The sequence below is a fragment of the Notamacropus eugenii genome, chromosome 1 (genome assembly GCF_028372415.1).
Source record: "Notamacropus eugenii isolate mMacEug1 chromosome 1, mMacEug1.pri_v2, whole genome shotgun sequence".
In the NCBI taxonomy this organism is placed as follows: domain Eukaryota; kingdom Metazoa; phylum Chordata; class Mammalia; order Diprotodontia; family Macropodidae; genus Notamacropus; species Notamacropus eugenii.
Window position 1 is genome coordinate 161,109,664 of NC_092872.1, and position 21,163 is coordinate 161,130,826.

The 21,163-nt window shown below is 34.4% G+C and overlaps 1 protein-coding gene across 4 annotated transcripts in view; it reads right to left on the bottom strand.

The window, feature by feature from the left end:
• MCTP2 (multiple C2 and transmembrane domain containing 2) overlaps positions 1–21,163 on the bottom strand; it is a 257,655-nt gene that overhangs the window by 72,540 nt on the left and 163,952 nt on the right. For all 4 annotated transcript variants that reach the window (XM_072617275.1, XM_072617257.1, XM_072617266.1 and 1 more), the window contains 3 exons: positions 17,889–17,990; positions 16,531–16,605; positions 14,335–14,454 (listed from right to left, as the gene is read on the bottom strand). In XM_072617275.1, the coding sequence (XP_072473376.1) occupies positions 14,335–14,454; positions 16,531–16,605; positions 17,889–17,990 (297 nt within the window). The remainder of the gene's footprint in view (positions 1–14,334; positions 14,455–16,530; positions 16,606–17,888; positions 17,991–21,163) is intronic.

Here is a 21,163-nt window from a genome sequence, read left to right on the forward strand (position 1 = left end):
TAGGTCTGTATTCCAAAGAGATCATAAAAAAGGGAACAGGACCTACATGTGCAAATATATTTATAGCAGTCTTTTTGTGGTGGCAAAATATTGGAAACTGAGGGGATGCTCATAAATTTGAGAATGGCTGAACTAGCTGTAGCATATGATTATAACAGAATACTATTTTGCCATAATAAATGATGAACAGGCGGATTTCAGAAAAATCTGGAAAGACTTTTATGAACTGATACAAAGTGAAATGAACCAGAAAAAACATTGTATATAGTATCAGCAACATAGTGTGATGATCAACTATGAATGACTCAACTCTTCTCAGCAACACAATGATCCAAGTCAAGGACTCACAAAGGAAAACGCTATCCACATCCAAATACAGAACTGATGAACTATGAATGGAAATCAAAGTTTTTCCATTTAACTTATTCTTTTTCATGTTTTTTCCCTTTTGATCTGCTTCTTCTTTCACAACTGTGTAAGGTGGAAATGTTTTACATAATAGCACATGTATAACCTATATGAAATTGCATACCATTTCTGGAAGAGGGGAGGGGAGGGCAAGAGGGAGAAAAATTTGGAACTTAAAATCTTATAAAAATGAATGCTAAAAATTGTCTTGATGTAATTGGGGACAAATAAAATATATTTATAGGTTTTATGTTGATGTATTAATATATATTGGCATGATATATATTTATATTATTTGTATATCTTTATATATTTATAGAAATAGGTATACAATGTTTATTGAATTGAATTGATTAGTCATGTTTTTCCCAGATATCATATCATAAAAATCACCATCTAAATTCTTATTTAGAGGTTTTAGTTACAAAAGAGGAAGTGCTGTTTTTGTATTTTATATATAATAATGTTATGTTAGAGTCCCATCAAATGAAAAAAACACAACCAAAGGCAAAATATCCAATATACTGTTAAGAAAAACTTATGAGCCTCATACATTCAATCTTTTTATAACTTCTGAAGCTATATTTTGGGGGATTTAAATTTTACATTGAACTATGCTTACTAAAGGTATAAGGTCTGCAAATTCCAATTCTAATTGACTCTCTTACTAAAAAAGATTTAGAAGTGTGATATAGAACTTGACATTTTGAACAAACCAGATCACTCAAATCATTAGAGAATCAAATAAGTATATACCAAATGGAAGTATACAAAATATCTTCATGAAAATGTTATTGTCAATTCATAATGGGATAATCAAATCCTATACACACACACACACACACACACACACACACACACACTAAACATTTGTGAGAGAAAACACATGATTTTTTCTTCTTTTTTAATATAATTTATTTTCAGTTTTCAACATTCGCTCCCACAAGATTTTGAATTCCAAATTTTCTCCCTATCTCTCCTCTCCCCCCACTCCAGGACAGTCTGTACCCCAAATACGCCTTTCCCCAATCTACCTTTCCTTCTATCACCCCCCTCTTCTCCCATTCCCCTCTCTTCTATTTCCTGCAGGGCAGCATAGATTTCTATACCCCATTGCCTGTACAACTTATTTCCCAGTTGCATGTAAAAAAACAATTTATTTTAATTTAATTTAATTCATTTTTAAAGCCTTGAGTTCTGCATTCTCTCCCTTCCTTCCTCCCCACCTACCCTCATTGAGAAAGCAATCAATTTGATTTAGGTCAGACATGTGTAGCCAAACAAAACACTTCCCTAACAGTCATGTTGTGAAAGACTAACCACATATCCCTCTATCCTGTACTGTCCTCCATTTATTCCATTTTCTCCCTTGACTTGTTCCCCCTCCTACAATAGAGTTTACTTCTGATCACCACTTCCCCAATCTGCTGTCCCATCTATTATCCTTCCCATCCTATCCCCTTCCCCCTGCCTTTCTTCAGGGTAAGGTGGATTTCTGTATCCAACTGAATGTGTGTTATTCCCTCCTTAGGCCAATTCCAATGAGAATAAGGCTCATATGTTCCCTCTCACATCCCCCTCTTCCCCTCCATTGTAAAAGCTCTTTCTTGTCTCTCTTATGTGAGATGATTTACTACATTCTACCTCTCCCTTTCTCTTTCTCACAGTACATTCCTCTCAACATTTAATTTTATTTTTTAGGCATCCTCCCTTTATATTCAGCTCACTCTATGCCCTTTCTCTCTCTCTCTACATACAAACATATGCACACCTATATCTACGTCTATCTATATAGAGATAGATTATAGATATATACATACAGACAAATACATACCTACACATATATAATATATGCATACATACACACACAGCTTCTCTTTCCTGTTCACCTTTTCATGTTTCTTATGATTCATGTATTTGAAAGTGAAATTTTCTATTCAGCTCTGGTCTTTTCAATAAGAATGCCTGGAAGTCCTCTATTTCATTGAAATTCCATTTTTTCCCCTGAAGTATTATACTCAGTTTTGCTGGGTAGGTAATTCTTGGTTTTAATCCTAGCTCTTTTTACTTCTGGAATATCATATTCCAATTCCTTAGTGTAAAAGCTGCCAAATCCTGTGTTATCTTTATTGTATTTCCACAATACTTGAATTGTTTCTTTCTGGCTGCTTGTAACATTTTATCCTTGATCTGGGAACCCTGAAATTTGGCTACAATATTCCTAGAAGTTTTCTTTTTGAGATCTCTTTCAGGAGGTGATTGGTAGATTCTTTCAATATCTATTTTGCCTTCTGGTTCTAACAGTAAGGGCAGTTTTTCTTAATAAATTCTTGAAAAATGATGTCTAGGCTCTTTTTATTGATCATGGTCTTCAGGTAGACCAATAATTTTTAAATTATCTCTCCTGGTTCTATTTTCCAGGTCAGTTGTTTTTCCAATGAGACATTTCACATTGTCTTCTATTTTTTTTTATTCTTTGAGTTTTGTTTTATAATTTCTTAATTTCTCATAAAGTCATTAGATTCTCTTTTTGGTCATTTTCCCAGATAATTACAAAAAATTACACTATATGATCCAATAATTCACTGTTAAGTATATCCCTTAAAAATTTTTATCAAGATATATAACAAGAGAGTTGCTAAAATATTTCATTTATTTTACAATTTACAAATTTTACAAATTTCAATTTATATGTAATAGCAAAAAGTGGAAACAATCTATATGTTTAACAATATATGGATGGTTAAATAAAATGTAATGACATAATGGAACACCACAACATAATTGAGGCAAATATAAGGAATACAAAGAAATATGGAAATAGCTTTATGAAATAATGTAAAGAAAAATAAAATAAATCAGAAAAACAATAGAATACAGGGAAAATTAATGAAACTGAATGGACAAAGTCTTCTAATGAAAATGTTACCTATACGTAGTAACATGAAAATGCAAATAATACTTCATGCATTGACACTAATTGATATGAATTTACTTAAATATAAGCAACTTCAATTGGTTACGTTGATGTCTAATGTAGTTTTTAATAAAATAATTAAAATAATTCCAATTTTTTGCTATGATGTCATTCCTGAACTTTTGAAAAGGATTTTCAACAATTGTGGAGACACTTTAGTACCTTGAGAATGAAGCAAGGATATTATCCAAAGTTTATTTTAAATGTCTAATTTATTTAAAACCTCTATAACTGAGAATAGATGTTACTTTAAGTGTCAGAAAGTTACCTAGTCCTGTCCCTGTTTTGGTACATAAAAAAGCCAAACATATGGAGCATTTAAGTAATTTAATTCAGAGTATGGTTAATGATTGAATTTCTTACTAGTGGTACTTTAACTATTTTAATAATCTGGGATGGTCATATGAAAAATGAAAACCTACTCTTCCTATATAGAAAGTGCTAAAACAAGTAGAGTGAAATCACTTCATATGATATTTGGCTTAGAACAAATCAATTTGGCTAAAAGGAAAGAAACATAGGTATATGAATCATTAAACAGCATTTTTAAAATAGTGCTTGCTTCTAATTGAAAAGAAATGATGTTTTGATCAACCATGTACATTATATACTACAATATGCTCAAAATAGATACATGAACTGTTTACTTCCAAACTGGAAGTCTACCAGATCACATGCTTTCTACATCTATAGTTAGGTACTAACTTTTAAGTAAATAAGAAACAGAGGCAACCATGTCCTATTAAATGGATAATGCTGATTACATGAAATTGAAAAGTTTCTGAACTAGAAAAATCAATGCAACTAGGGAAAGAGTAGAAGCTACTAAATGAAGGAAAACCTTTTAAAAAGATACCTCTGATAGGATGTGATATTCACAATATATAAAAATAATATAGATATTTCCATACATACCTACATATATACATATACAAACACACCTATTGTGTGTGTTTGACCAAGAGCTCTAACCCAATGTAAAAGCAATGAAATGACATGAACAAGCAGTTTTCAAAAAAGAATTAAAAATTATTAATTAAATAAATACCGTTAGAAAGCATAAACAAAAAGTAAGTCAAAACACCTCTTAGGTGACATCCTACACCTGGCAAATTGGCAAATATGATTAAAAAATGGGTAACAGCCAATATTTGGGGTTGTTGAAATAGTGTGTCCTGAAAATCTTAGTACATTTTCAAGCTTTAATGGCTTAAATAACCACAATTAAATAACAACACTTAATACACTGGAGGTACAGCTATGAACTTATTCAACCGTTTTGGAAAACAACTTCAAATTCTGCTGAGAAAGGGACTATAAAGTCTATACCCTTTTACGCAGAATTCCATTGCTAGACATCTATCCCAAGAGAGCCAAAGCCAAAATATTCCCCTAGATCAAAATATTTATAAGAACAATTACTGTGGCGGCAAAGAACTGAAAGAAAGTAGAAGCCCATCAACTGAGGACTGGTTGAACAAACTGTATATGAATGTAATGGAATTTTACAGTGCCATAACATACAATGAATATGAAGAATTCACCGAAGCATGGCTTGGAATAGATGGCTAAGTTACTTTAAATGTCAAAACTGCTTGATTCTATGACCATACAAGGTACAAAAGCACTCAAGATATGTCACAAAAAGTGAATGAGAATATGTCAAAAAAAGTGAAGCGAATTCACATATATACACGTTCGATGCTCTTAGTGATGAAGTTTGTATACTACACTCTTCCAACCAATTATTTTTTGAAGTACCTTCTTTACTAACAACCAGAGTTCAATTCAGTTCAGTATTAGGTTACATTTCCAGAGCCTTGCTTCAAAAAGCAGCAACTTAAGTCTTAAGTGAAATGAACTCAACAGGTCTCATTAGAGTGTGTAATAAAAAGGAGAAGAGCCACCTTGGCTGGAGGTAGTAGAAAGTTGCTGCTCATAAAGCCCCAAACTGGAAAAGCAATAAAGGTGGAAGGTAGTGATAGAGTTGTTTTGACAAAATGGGGGATCAGGACTAAATAACAAAAGTTAGCTAACACTAACAGAGCCCAGGTGAATGAGTGGAACGGCATGTTACTTAGTGACTACAACCTAACAGGCAGCTTTGATAGGTCAACATTGAGACATCCTAATGATGCTTTTCTGGTTCTCCAGGATTCTAATCAGAATACCTGCACTTTTCTCCCTAGCTGTAATTCCATTTTAAAAATAGCGGAAAATAGAAACTGCAACAACAAAGGCATTTGAAAGTTTATAGAGTCCTCTTAATTTTCATCAGATTATCTTTTTAATTCAATTACTATAATTTTATTAAAGGCCATAATTATTGTTGATGCCTGAAATGCTGTCAATAGAAGGTGTAATTATGCTGCATAAAATTGTAATCACAATGTGCAGTGATGGATAATTCCTCACTCTATAAAAATTAACTTTAAAATATTTTAAAATGTATTTAAAATATATTATTCAGCTAATCCTTTTAATGAGTTTTTGGGGGATGCTTTCCAATGGGCTACAAAAAATAAAAATTATGTCAATATTGCATTATTACTTAAAGCACATATGCAATGAAGTTGACATCTAATGAGGCTAAAAGACCTTTCCCCTTAAAAAAAAAGGCTTTGTTGATGGAAATGTTCCCAGGTGTCAGTAGCATACTGACCACCACCCAGAAGTGCAAAAAAGACAAGCAAAAGTGATAGTAATATTTGTTTTACAAGATCTATATCAGATATTGTTGGGGTGAGTGGGAAGGTACTGTTTTGTAGAAGGGAACACACAAGTAGAACCCGACAGCTCAGTGAAATGAAGGCTGGCTAACTTGTTAATGAATTAGTAATTGTAACATAAAAAGAAAAAATGAATTGTTCACAGTCTGCACCCTTGCAAAAGACTGAGGATCCTACAGGATTATTACCATCAGTTCGTTAAAGTGCTAGCTTCTCAAACATAGATATATTTCATTTGTTCTTCCCCTCTCAAAGGTCAACTTTACTGAATATTCTTCTAGACTAAGTGCAGTGTTTAGAGTTATCTATTAAAGGTTCCGAACAGATATTCCCCCACCACATATCATCATTTCTGAAAAGCACACAAGTCAGCTTTTATTCCTTTCTGACCTTTGTTGTCATACTTTTCCTTTTCTACTTGCCCCACCTCATGGATTTTTTAAATAAGAAAAGGCTTATTTCTCTAATAATATTTCCTCCCAGCAATACTCTCAGAAAAATATCTATGTATAGAAAAATAAATTGCCACTTCACAAATGTAGTGGCATCCAATTAGAAAAAAGTTTTGTTCTTGTTTTAAGATTCTTTAAGTAATAGCTCATAACTTAAGCCATGAAAATTAAACCCTTCACTTTGCTTACAAATCACAGATAGAAAAACAACTCTTCATCGGTATTGCAAACCTATTTCCATATGGTATACACACCTAGACACTATTGATTTCTTTTTAACTTCAAATATTGGTATAGTTGTGAATGTCAAGGAGAATTCTGTTATCCTTCTAGAGTTTAATTTCTCAGGATACATGGGCATGGGAATGTCTTGTTTCCAGGTATAGCCTCAAGGATTCTAGATAGTAGTTCCCAGAATGGTAGTAACAGGCAGTCCTACTGAGGCTGTGCCATTAGATAAGGGGTGACATAATGTAATATCTACTATACTTGCACAGAATTGCTAAAGTGAACCTGTGAGCTAAATGTTGGCAAGATGCCTTCTTTGGCAGATGGACACTGGTCAGTGAGTGGGGAAATCCATGGAGGAATTCATGGGAGAAAACCATGGGGTCCCATAGGGGAATCTGTGCGTGTGTTTGAGACTTGAGGGGATTTAGGGGATTGTAGAAGCTATACACATCTCTATTGACCCCATTGAGACATAGGGGTGGTTGTTCCCCACCTCTTCCTGCAGGCCCCTAGGAAAATGCTTCCATTATCAGCAACCCTTATGAGAAGACTAGACTAGATTAGAACAAAGCTGATTATTAACCCTTCTGAAGCTGTCTCCCTGTCTGACCAGATCAAGAGTGAACCTCTTAGAGGCTGGAGACTGAAACCTCCAGTGCCTCCTGTGAGTTACCTGTAAAACAAGTTGGTTAATAGAAAATAAGGATCCCATTCATTCTAATTACTATGGGCATACCTTACTTTATAAAATATATATGTGGGCCTCAGAAAATTAATTGTGTAAAACATGCATTTCTTTAAAATGAATAGTCCTACTATTTACTACAACATAACCTTCTATTATGTATAAATAATAGGTATCATTTATAAAGCACTTTTAAGATTTTTAAAAGTGCTCTACAAAAATCTCATTTTACATTCAAAATAACTCTGGGAGGAAGGCATTATTATTATTCCCATTTTAAAGAAACTGTCAGACTGAGGTTAAGTGACTTGTTCACAGTTAGTAAGTGTCTGAGACTAGATTTGAACTCAGGTCTTTTAGATTTCAAGTCCAGTGCTCCACTGTGCCAAAATTATTGCCAATTAGCTGCCAAAAATTATTCTTTGTTTTGTCATGGAGATGACTGCATTAATGCAGGATATATGATCCTAGAAGGACTTCAAGGGTATGCCCAGTAACAGTGTGTGTTTGCCTTCTGGGGAACAGCTTGACTAAGTATGGCGAGACTTATCTTCATTAGTTAGCTTCTTGATGATTTTTTGTTTGTTTGTTTGTTTTGTTTTATTTTGTTTTTTGCTATTGAAAACCCATGCCAGAGAGAAAACTACAAAACAGTCTTTCGTCCTATGGGTCCTTCCATTTCTGCAGTGACAGAAGAGCGATGGAATTAGGGAGGCAGAGAAACTAAGTTACACAAGTTTTAGATGATTTATAAACACCAGCATAGCAATTAGCACCCTAAATGTTATTTTATTGTACAATGACCGGTGAGTAAACACAATATTACAGGAACTGAACTGAATCAATCTTGACTTTCTTGCTGGTAACAAAACCAGAAAAAGAAATGCTAAATTGAAGGACGGCTTATATGTTCTCCTCACAGGATCAAATCCTGCTGGCTTTGGTGTTAAAATACACTCAAAGGAAATGCAACAAACCAACCATCATTTTATGGGGATTGCTTCAGTATTTGGACCATCTTTTGCATAATAATTATCATGAAAATGACTGCCATTTGCTCAATGGTAACTCTACTGGGTGAGGGACTTTTCAGCCAGCCTCTGGTTTGCTGTATCACTACACTTCCCTTTTATTGGCTGTTTTTGATCCACGGGTGGTTCTCTTGGAGCAGGACCATTCCAATAGTCTAAGAGGTCAAGACTCCTTCATTTAAGGGAGTGGGACTAAATACTCTTTGATGTTCCTCTAGATGTAAATTTATTGACCCTATAACATTTAGACAGCACTGAGAATAACAGTAACTCAATTCCTCTTCACTTCTTAGAGCTAATGATTTTTTTTCAGTAAATTTACTTAAAGATACTATTGTTGAGGAACTTAATGATAATATTTTAAACTTGTGGGCCAACATCTTTTGCAGAAGTTGAAGAGTGAAAGGAATGTGATGAAGAACTTAGTAGAGATCTCTCACATTAAATCAACATATACTTTGATATTTAATGACTTAATGGAAAATTGGTAACTGGTGAAGATGTAAAAGAGTATGGGGTAATACAATTCAGGATTGAGGAACTTGTAGACTATATAGAAAATTATGTCTATGCATTATAATATCATATTCAGGAAAAGAATAAAAGAGCACTGGGTATGCACACAATAAGTACATCATGAAACAAAATGAAATTGATTATATTTCCATATATAGGAGACAAGTAGACATGTATATAGAAGTTATTAAAGGCTCAGCTGTCCTTGTACAGTTGGACTTGTAAGGTGACTCACTAAAATCTAAAACTAATGGAAAGCTGAATAAAGACAAAATGTGGAAGGCAAAATAATCCTAACCTGCATTATTTAAATACACATTGACACAAAAATGGAAACTAGAGGAAAAGACATTAATGCTGATTATAACAATTTCACATGTAAATTTAACTGTCATAAATCAATGGCCATACTCAGCATACCAAAAGAGTCTAAAAATCGCTTAGTCTGCAAACAATTAATTTACTTGACAGGCACAGAAACATACCAGCAGTATTTCTGAGTGAAAGGGTATACTCATTTTAGTGATTTTGATGCATCGTTCCTAATTACTTCCCAAAATGACTGGTTCAATTTAGAACTCCAAACGTGTATTAATATGTGTACTTTTCTGAAGCCTTCCAACAAATATAATTTTCTCCCCCCATCTTTGTAAATCTGATGTATGTCTATGTATGTGGGGAGTTGTTTTGATTTTCATTTCTCTTACCTTTAGTTATGTGGAACATTTTTGTGTATATCTGTTAATAGCTTTAGGCTTTTTTTTTCTTTTGTGAATTAGCAGTTGATATTCTTTGTTTATAAATTAGGAAATGGCTCTTGTTCCTATATATTTGAATTAGTGCCTTATCTATTTGGATATCAGATATTTATCAGAGACACTGCCAAGATTTTTTCTAGTTAACAATTTATGATTTTAATAAATCTATTTTTTGGGGTAAAACTTAATTTTATGCAATATAACCTTTCAATTCTATTTTCTGCAATACTCATATTCTCATATTTGGTTATGAATTCTTTCCCCTATTAAAAGTTACAAAGGTTATTTTCTTCCTTTCTCCTCTAATATGTGTATTTTTTCACCTCTTATCTTCTTGGAACCTGACAGTATATGGTGTGAGCACTTAGTCTAAACCTGTTTTTCACCAGACTGCAGTTCAGTTTTCTTAGAAGTTTCTATACAATAAGCTCATCCCTAGCAGCCTTTGGGATTCTGCTACTATTTGCATGTTTCTTAATATATTGATTAACTTTTCTATGTTTTAATTAGTACCTAATAGCTTTGACACATTTATTTGCAGTATTTTCATTGACAACAGGGTCTTATAAAAAGATATAGCCAGGTCTTACATTGCTCAGTATATTACAGTGAATGGATTTAGACATTTTTAACATTAACCTAGTATAAGAGAAAAGCTTAGTGGGAAATGTTACATTGTTTATCTGAGCTTCCTACTTAGTTACCCACAATTTTTGTAAAGGAAATTTCAACTAGAAAAAAAAAACTGAAAAATTTTATCTTCTTTTTGTCATTTCATAATTTAGATGTAAAAATGTCACTTTTCAATTGTAATTGCAGTAGCAGTAGCAGTAATAATAACATTTATATAAGGCATCCTGGTGGCTCAGTGGATAGAGCACTGGACCTGGACTCAGGAAGACCTGTGAGATACTTACTAGCTGAATGACCCTGGGGAAGTCATTTAACATTTGTTTGCCTTAATCCACTGAAGAAGGAAATGATGAATCACTCTAGTATCCTTGCCAAGAAAACCCCATGGACAGTATTGTCACAGAGAGTCAGACATGACTGAACTAGTCAGGAACAATAAGAAAAACATTTATATAGCAACTACATGTCAGACACATGGCTAATGCTTTTCTATACAACAACTCTGGGAGGTGTGTGCTATTATGTCCTAGATTTGCAAAAGAATGAAACAAACTGAGGCTAAGTGACTTACCCAAGATTACACAGCTAGTACAAGTCTAAGGTTGGATTTGAACTCAAACCTTCCTGACTCTGGACCCACTGTTTTATCCACTGCCCCACCTAGGTGCTTTGAAACAACTGAATGAGCACGTACTCAGATACCCAGACTTATTTTCAGCATGAACTATAATGTACTCTGCTAGTGATATAATACCAGTTTTTCATCAGTAAAATTGCACCTTTGCTAACTTAGAAATTTAGAGACCACCAAAGTTATTTGTCCATCTTCAATTCTGTGATCCCCCCAGATTTTTAAGTAACCTACAGTGAACTATTCCTTGCATCCTGGCAAAACTGTCACTGTTTAGAAAACACAACAACAAATACCAGTAAGCTACAAGCAGAATGAGAGGCAAATGATGACACACTCTGCCCATGTTTAATTAACTTTCAGAATTGTCATTTAGTTTACTAACCCATTGGCATTTATTAGTTTTTTAAATTAATTCTTTAGATCAATCTTGGAAGTCATTAATCAATATTTTAAAAATTCTAGAGAAATTCCTTTATTGGTCACCATATTTCTTATCCCCAAACTATGGCACCTCAAATTACCATATAGTCAACTCATAAAAACCACCTGCTTCATTCTGGAAGTTAGTGGAAACATGAAATAAATAATTTTCATATTTCTCTTCTTCCTGAGAGTAGTGAAATTCTATGCTGGAAGTTTTAAAGGGACCCGGGGGATGGAGGAGGGGGAGGAGCGAGGTCTGTGCAATCAAGAAGCTAATTATAGTCAAGGGGTAAGCAGTCACCAGCTGAAGAAATGTGAGGATGCAAATCAAGCGAATCAAGACAAATATGGAGAAACCGTGAGTAGCACTCATACTAAAATATTTTCTTGAATCCAGTGTCTTTGGCAACTTCAAAGCAGCAACAGGTAAAGAAACAAACAAGGACCAACAATATAGTAATGTCCCACTTAACTAGAGGTAAAGCTGCCAGTAACCTCAACCATGCAGAAAATAGCCTCAACTTTAGAAATAAGCACCACACACTCTCATCAGAGAGGAAGATAATTCTCACAAAGGTTCTAGCTGTCCACTCCAAGGAAGGTTTGGAATTGCCCAATCCCAATCGCAATCCCAATCCCAATCCCACCTCACCCCATAGGGCCATGATGCTAAATGATAAAGTATTATAGCAACATCACTTCAAGCTTTCAAGCTTCAAATAACTATAAAATTTTGGATCTAACATTAGAAAGGAAACTTAATGCTATTTTTGGCATATAGATATTCTTATCTACATTTTACAGATGGGGAAATCAAGACTCAGAAGCACTAAATATGTACATTGTCAATTGTACAGCGTACAAATATGTACAAGTGAGAAAGTGACATAGAAAGAATTCACACTCGTATCTTCCTGACTCCAAGCTTTGCCCTCTCTTTACTACATCATGTGTGCAAAGTACGCAAAGTATACAAATCAGTGGGTCAATAATAAAGTGACCCCAGATAGCATTGTCTCCAGAAAAATCAGTGTGATTACTAATTGCCTCCCTACCCCCACATTATTCAATTCAACAGACATTTATTGTCTACTCACTATGCCTAGTCAAGGAGGATGTAGGATGGGTGAGGAGAACAAATGAAATGGTCCCTATCTTCCAGAATCTTACGTGCTTTTTTGGGTTTTTTTTTTCTTGGTACATGTCTTTGTGTGTGTGTCTCTGTATGTATGTATATAATATGCATAAAGACACATGTATGTATATAATATGCATGCAGATACATGTGTGTATGTATATGATATGTATGTATATAATATGCATATGTGTGTATATAATATGCGTACAGATGTATATGCGTTATAAGTAAGTTGAAAATAATGTGAGGAGAGGGAAAGGCTAACTCAAGTGGGATCAGGAAAAACTTCACATAGGAAGGTGGCACCTTCCCTGAGGCTTGAGGAAATAAGGATTTTGTTAGGCAAGGACACATTCTATTCAAAGGGAGAGAGAACTGGAAGGGGCATGATGAGTTCTGAAGGCAAACATAGCTGGAATGTAGAATACATAAAATTATGAAAAGGTAGGCAGCACACAGATTTGAGGGGCTATAAATGAAGGAGTTTGTACTTCATCCTAATGTCAATAGGGATCTTCTGAAGATTGTTGAGCAGAGAAGTGACATGGTCAGACTTGTTTTTTATGAATATTGATTTGGCATCAGTGTGGAGGACAGAGGAGGTACAAGACTAGCGGTAGGGAAGCCAATTAGGAATTGGCTAAATCTAAATGAGAGTAGCAACCAAGTGAATGGCCAAAAAGGTAACAATTCAAGATACACACATACATAACTATACATATATGTGTGTATGTATATGTGTGTGTGTGTGTGTGTGTGTGTAGGGAGAGAGAGAGAGAGAGAGAGAGAGAGAGAGAGAGAGAGAGAGAGAGAGAGAGAGAGAGAAAGGCAAACTATACAATGGATATGAAAGGATTAATCGGTGAAGAAGAAAAGTCAAGGATGATTCCAAAGTTGTGAACCTAGGTGAAGAGAAGAATGATGGTGCCTTCAACAGAAATAGAGAAATTGGAAGGGGAGCAGGGGGATACTAATAAGTTCTAATTTTGACATATTGAATATAGATACTAACATTACATCCAGGAGAAAAATAGCCAGTACTTAGTGATGTAGAACTAAAATTCAGGAGACAGATAAGAAATGATAACTATATCTACATATATCTCTAGCAATAGAGATAGATGATTTTCATCTCTAGTTGATAATTCCTAAATATCTATCTTTTCCCTATCATCTATCCATATCTCTATCATCCATCTTTCATCTATGTTGAGAGATGTGTTACTTTTTCTATTTACATCTACCTCTATATCCATTGCTGGTAGTATCTAATTTGTAAAATGGAAATGTTGGATTAGATGATCTATGAGGTCCTTTTCCACTCTAAATCTAGGATCCTGTGATCCAGTAAATGACCCTGAGAAGAAACAGTTACCTAAGTGGAGGAGCACCAGAAGAGTGTCATAGATGTCATGAGAGGAAAGTATATTGGAAGATAAGAGTATTTGACCAAAGCTACAAAGGTCAATTAAGCTATGAGAAAATCTCATAGAATTTAAAAATTAAAATACTTTCAGAAAACTTGGAGAGAACAACTTGAGTACAGGAGTGAGTTCAAAAGACCATTAATGGTGGGACTGAGCATTCCTATAGATAGAAACATCACAAATATGGCATATTTCTCTAAAATGTCAAATTAACCTGGTCCTATTACCTGCTTCTGATACTCAGAGTAAAAAGATCTCTTCAGCTTACTTGAACACGAAAAGAGCCACTTACCACAAATGCTATTATACTCCTCAATGTAGACTCCCACTGGAAACAGCTTTTAATGAACTGTACTGTATTCCATACTGCCACAGTAATTTTTTTCACACGATCAACATCCCTTGATAAAATCTGATAAATGGTAAGGAGAAAACAAGAAAAACCAGTTGAATGCAAGTCCTTCCTTCAGATCCATTAATATGCTATTTTGTCACACATTTTACATATTTTCTGATTCTTTCTCTATTAACTAATCTTTTTTAAAAAAATCCTGAGAGTTCATCTGAAATTTTATTTCAGAGAGATTTTCATCGACCAAGTGAAAAAAGTAAAGGTTCATCTGAGGAAGAAAGTCATGTCTCTTTATTGCTTGGTATAAAACAATGTTTTTTTAGGTGATAAAACCATAGGAGCTGTTGGTTTTCACTTGTTTTTAAAGATGTCACAGGGAAGGGACAGCTTTACCACGAAATATTCTTGAGTTTTCTACTTGCTAAGAAATCGACAAGAAACAATGTCTATAATAAAAAGTCATGGTAGTTAAAGATTCAACCAGGGAAAAAGCAAGAGAATGGAGAATTCTAGCTCAAATACTAGATCTTAACACATGATCATTGGCTCACTGAAATGTAGAAAAAGGAAACCAGTGTAATAATAATATAAAGATCTGGCAGCTAGTAAACCTGAGCTATGATTCTAACTCTAACAGCAACTTACTGTGTGTACTTGACAAAGCCATAGAATTTATCTTGACCTCAGTTTCTGTCTCTTCAATAATTAGGAGGTTGGATGAACTAACTTAAAGGTCTGTTCTAAGTCTCACATTCCATTTGATATATTTCATATTTCTGTCTCTGTGACCATTTTAAATCCACCCATCAGAAAGTTGTCACTCATATTCCCAATGGGATTTAGTGTGGTACAAAAGGAAAAATTTTAAATATGACAAAGTTGATTATAGATTCAAAGATTCTGAGAACAGGGATGGTTCTTAAGAGTTATCTAACTAACCTACTTTACTTTAGAACTGAATAAGGAAAATCTCATACAAGTAAAAGGACTTGCCTCAGGCCACCTAGTTAATAACAAAACAAGGTCTAAAATCCAGATCCTCTGACTCCTGCTTATGTTAGTGATTTTTCATTTCAATTTGTTTGCAAACCAAATAATTCACTTTCACCATACAGTTTTGACAGTCAAGTAAACACAGTTAAGAGCAAGGAAATATTTTAAAAAATATAATCCGCAGGTTACTTGAGACAGACATGACAATATTATGGTGGTTTAAACAAAATGTTCCTTATTTCGGAAGACATTCTGGGTTTTTCATAAGTATACTTTATGGTTGTTTTAGAAACCCCGAGGATGATAAGATACCATTGTGGATATTTTTAACTATTTTATGTAATCCACAGCTGTTCCCTACACAGGAAATGGTGGAAGTAATAAACACTTTAAAAAGAGACACTTTGTTCTTTGTTACAGAACTGAAGAAGGACAAAAGGTACAGAATAAAATCCTGAATTGTCTCTGAATAGGACAGGGAGGGACTCTGAAAAAGAATGCAAAGGTCAGAGTACAAATGTGGTACTTCCTTTAGCATGACCTTATCTTCACTTTTCTTTGAAATGATGAGAGAGAGGAACGAAGTGCATCAGGCAGAGGAAAGGTATTTTGTTCAAAAGGGGGCAGAAAGCCATAACATTTATTCCTGTTGTCAAACCTAAAATAAGTGAGGCCATGGGTGAAGATCATATTGGAGAATCAATGACTGATCTTTTGCTATACCTCCTCTTCTCCCACACTACTCATTTAGCTATTGACATCATGGGCATAAAAGCTTATTAATCTTAAAGGGCCATCAATAAGACACATGGATAGACCAGACAGTGAGGCATTAACACAGGTGATTAATAAATCCAGAAAGACAAGCTTCTTAAATAAGTGAAGAAAGAGGAAGACACAGAGACACATGATTTGAGCATTTCTATTTCATTCACTAGATTTCTTTTCCTTTCTCTCATTTTCTTCTCTCTCATTCCTATTCTTCCCTCTCCCCTTCCCCTACAACCTGGTTATCTATTCCTCTTCCACTCCTCATTGAAGTCTTGACTTTAAGGTTAAAAAAGAAATTTAAAAAGACTACCCCCAAATTACCGCCTCTACTGATGACTGAGTGCACACATAAGCTGGCAGACACTGACCTACCTTTTTGGAAAGCTTGCGGCTGTCTTCAACAAAGCGCTTTTCTCTGGGTGTAAAGGTCCGAAGGCTTGCTTTTACCTAAACAATGACAAAAAAGTTTTAAAAGGGCAGCTTTTGCACTGACTTCATTTTTAGTAGGCATTAATAATAATGATGATGATAAAAGGAAACCAATAAATTCTGATACTCCTGGATTTTTGGAGTTTTTTGTTTGTTTTTAGCAGAGAGCACCAACGAGTCAGGGACCTACAAGAATGCGGTTAAGGCCAGAGAAGAAGTTAGAGTATTACTACTGCTCTATAATCATTTCAATGGATTTGATTTAAGGACACTTGTGCACGGCAGTTTGGAACTCAGGATCGTTTAAGAAGATCACCGTACCTTCCTAAATCAGTGGAAGGTTTCTAACTACTACAGAGTTGCACTCAATGTATTTGTGGTTTACTGAGTTCCTAAACTTATTGTTATCCAAATTGCCCTTACAACTTCTATCACCATCAAGTCTCTAAAGTCAGTTCTTGACTTTTAGTGTAAGAGGCAAATAAAATTTGAATTCTAGGCCCTTTAACTATTTATTTCTGTTATTTTTCACATGATTGAATGGCATTAAACTGAATTATTGGTGATTCTATCAGACTGATTCCACTTTTAAAATTAATTCTTCATAGTTTTATGAGTATTTACCAATAAGATAAAAGTGATCAGAGCTGGCCTACAGCGCAGAGCAAAAAAGGAAAGAGGCAATTTCTTGCTGACCTTTGCAGTCACACATATTGATACGCATACATTTAGAATGTGTTTTGGAGAGAGAGGGAATTAGAAGACAGGAGGGAATAGCAGTGACTTACAACCCAGGAAGTTCTATATAGGGTAATCATGGGAATTATCTTAACCAACTTTTGGATGAAGCACAAAATGTGACTGAGGAAAGATAGATGTCAGCTGTCCGATTCTATCATGGGTAAAACTTTGTTAACTTTCTGAGCATGCTGATTGAGAGAATTACTGAAATACACTAAATGCTATGTATGATAGTATGAGCTATAGTAAGTTAATTTAACATAATAGCTTTTACTTCGAAGCCAAAGATGGCAGACTTTAATAATTGGGTCTTCTCCTTGATTACATATAGTAGACCATAAAGTAATCAAAATAATTTTCACTTTCCTTTGTGACAGACATTTGAGCTTTAAGACCAAAGAAAAATGGTCACCCCCTTCCTTTTAGATGCAACCAGGCCTGGAATGATTTATGTTTGACTTTAGAGTCTAAGGGCCAATGCCCTACTGGCAAACAGATGCCAAGGAATTCAACAGTTTGGTTATAGAGAATCATGAAGGACAAGCTCCATTTAGACTTACCGGATTATATATGACATCCATCTCCAAATAAATAACTCCTTTTGATGCTTGTTCTAAATCTTTATTCTTCAGTACATAGCAACTCTGCTGCCCATCTCTAATCTATCATGAATAAAAGATAAAACATGTATTGACAGGCAATCTCTCTGCTGAGTTTTAAATGGCTACCCAAAGCATCTCATCTCTTCAAAGCCGAGAATACAAAATGACCACCATCGGAACAAATATTAAACTGCAGATTAAACCTATTATAATCCAACTTTTAATGCCACAGTGATGCAGTTTGTGGAGCACGCTATGATAATAATGAATCTGAAAATTCTGCCCTGAAAGCCAATATGTTGATGGAAAACAATCAGCACACTTTATTAGGAATTCAAATTCAAAATGGGAACTACTCTTCCAAAGATCCAAAAGGTCATCAAAATTTTCGTTTATTAAAAAGATCATGTTTGCTGTTAGCCAGGGCACAATCTAAATTAAATAAATAAATCAACACAGCTAAAAGTGAGGTGCAGTACCATGTCCTGATAAACATTCAAAATAAACAAATCCCTCTGATATCCTCTTCCTGCCAGTATGTGAAAGCAGTTCCATGCACTAATCTGCCCGTTGGCCCCAGCACATTAGACATCTATGAAAAACATCTCCCTTACCATTTTGGAAACTATTTGGCTCAAGTCAAGGGCCTTCGCTCTTCAGATTTGATGGCAGCAATGTTTTTATTATACACAGTAGTATATGTATTGATTAAACATTTGGCTTTTTAGGAAGCAGACCAGTTAATTCTAGATGGTAGCAACATAAAGCTGCAACTCACCAAACGCTCCATTTGGGACTGTAATGATCAAAGATTAAAGATAACGGGAAATTTGAGGGCATGAAATTTCAACCATATTTTAAATGGCTATTGCTATCACTGCATGAATTTAGTACAAGCGTTCATATAAACAGTGGTGGAAATGAGTGAAATAAGTCACTAAGGGAAACAACAATTTCACATTACAAGGGAGAGGTCACTTTCTTTCCCAAAGCCACCCTCCTCCCTTGGACCGTAGGGCTTTTCAGCAGAGATAGTTTCTCTTAGCCAGAGAAAGAAGAACCCCATTAAGAACTGGTATCCTTCCTGAACAGTGTCCAAACAGGAATCTCAGTTTCTGTTTTTAAACAGTCTCATTTAATTGAACATAGGATCTTTAAATCTGAAAAAAAGTATGACAATATGCCAACTGGATGTTGACCCAGCTTTGCTCTAATTTAACCTACAGTCATACCACATTTACCTGGTAATTCCCATCAGTTCTTAAGATCTGGGTGGGGTCAACCTGGAAAGCCTTAAGAATAATAGGTCTTAAAAAAAAAAAAAAAAGCTGTGACAAAGCAGCAAGAGTGGTTTCCAATTTCCTAAGTGACTTTTTTTTCCTTGCTTAAGACTGAACCAGTGCATCAATGTGAGACTGTCAAATTTGACTTGCAGAGTTAACCTGTATCATATTATGATCCTTTAATGAATTAAGTTGAAGAAATATTCCACTATTTGTGGTCCTACCAACTCCTATTTTTTTTTTTAAGCAGAAAAAGGAGAATTGACAAGAGTGCTGCCGAATTATCTTGGAAATTATTTTGCCACAGTCTTATAAAAATAATTTTGAAACACATCCATTCAAATAGCAAAACAATAGCCAATAAAATATTTAAGGCATTTCCTTTTACTCCACTGATGGAACTTTTAACTCTAGGAAAAAAACTCTGGACATCTTAACTCCCATAATTCTTGTATATCTGCTTTCATACACATGGGGGAGAGGGGAAATCAGAGAGTTCACAGATTTTTTTCCATTCCAAGTATTAAATAAAAACACCCAAAATGATTTTTGGAGCCAATAGATAAACTCTATTAACATACATTTATAGTGGCCAAAAGCACTTTATTGACTTTTACTGGGTCTTTAAGCTAAAATTGGCTGTAATTTTATGATGACAACAAATATAGGCAAGTTTGAAAAGAAACTTAAAAATATTGAGCCTTTTAAAGGTAGAAGAGTTATTAAATATGATTCTATTACATCATAATGGAGTTTAAAGTGATTGAAAATCAGAAGACTTTCAAGATCCAACTCTCACACTAATTATGTCACTTGGAGCATCTTACTCTTTGGATTTCAGGTTCTTTGCATGAAAAAAATGACTATATTAGCCTAGATGAACCCCTTTCAGCTTTAAGATTTTGTGATTCCAGACCATAAAATAATTTATACATATATATGTTCATCATATACCTATTCATAACATACAGATATTATAACATGAATATATATATTAATGTACATTGCACTTATTATATACATATATTCAGTATATACATAGTCATTAATTTGTGTAACACAGTTAGGTGATCATATAGGTCCCTACACAAAAGAGACTGGTATCCAAGGACACAGAAAACACTCTTTTTTCTTAGCTGGAACATTTCTTTTATGCTAAAAGTTATCATTATCCTCCATTTAGAATTGCATTGATGTAAACCATCATCACCTGATTCAGTGGCGAAGATAATCAGAATTAATATCAAGGAATAAAACTATCAGTCTGGCTTATGTAGGAAAGATATGCAATTGTAGTTCAATCTAACACTAAAGATTCATATTAATTTCTCAGTTGTTTGACCTTCATGAAAAAAAGAGAATAATTGGAAATAAAGTAACATTGCTTCATCAGGCACCTTTTATTGAATACAAAAGAGAAAAAAATAGTTTAATATAGCAATGCATGATAACCTAGTTTGTTCCAGCTGATGCACAGTAGAAAGTTACCATCCTGTTGAATGCAATGAGAAGAGGTTTTAAAGCCAAGCAATGTAAAGAAGAAAATGAATCCAATCTCAGTTGGTAGGTGGGTCAGATTGTAGAACCAGGATGACTTTCAATGAGATAGGGATGAAGCCATATGATAATAAGTAAGAAATGTTAATAAGGGCACCATGGTGCTGCTTTTATAGATCTGACTGTGTGTTTTTGCATTTTTATTAAGGGCAGAGTTGTTAGCCTCCAAAATTATGATTGAGAAAGTCTGTCCGTTAGAGTGTGCAAACCTCCAAACTTATAACCACAAGTGGAACTTGGGTAAATATTTAATTGGAAATGCAAATGCACATTTAAAGCATGGATGTTTATTAGGTACAAGCAATTCTAGAAAAATTACTCTGTAAACCTAATTAACTGAAACTGTTGTAATAAGCACAGCTAGCTACTGTCCCCACAGATGCCCATAGAATG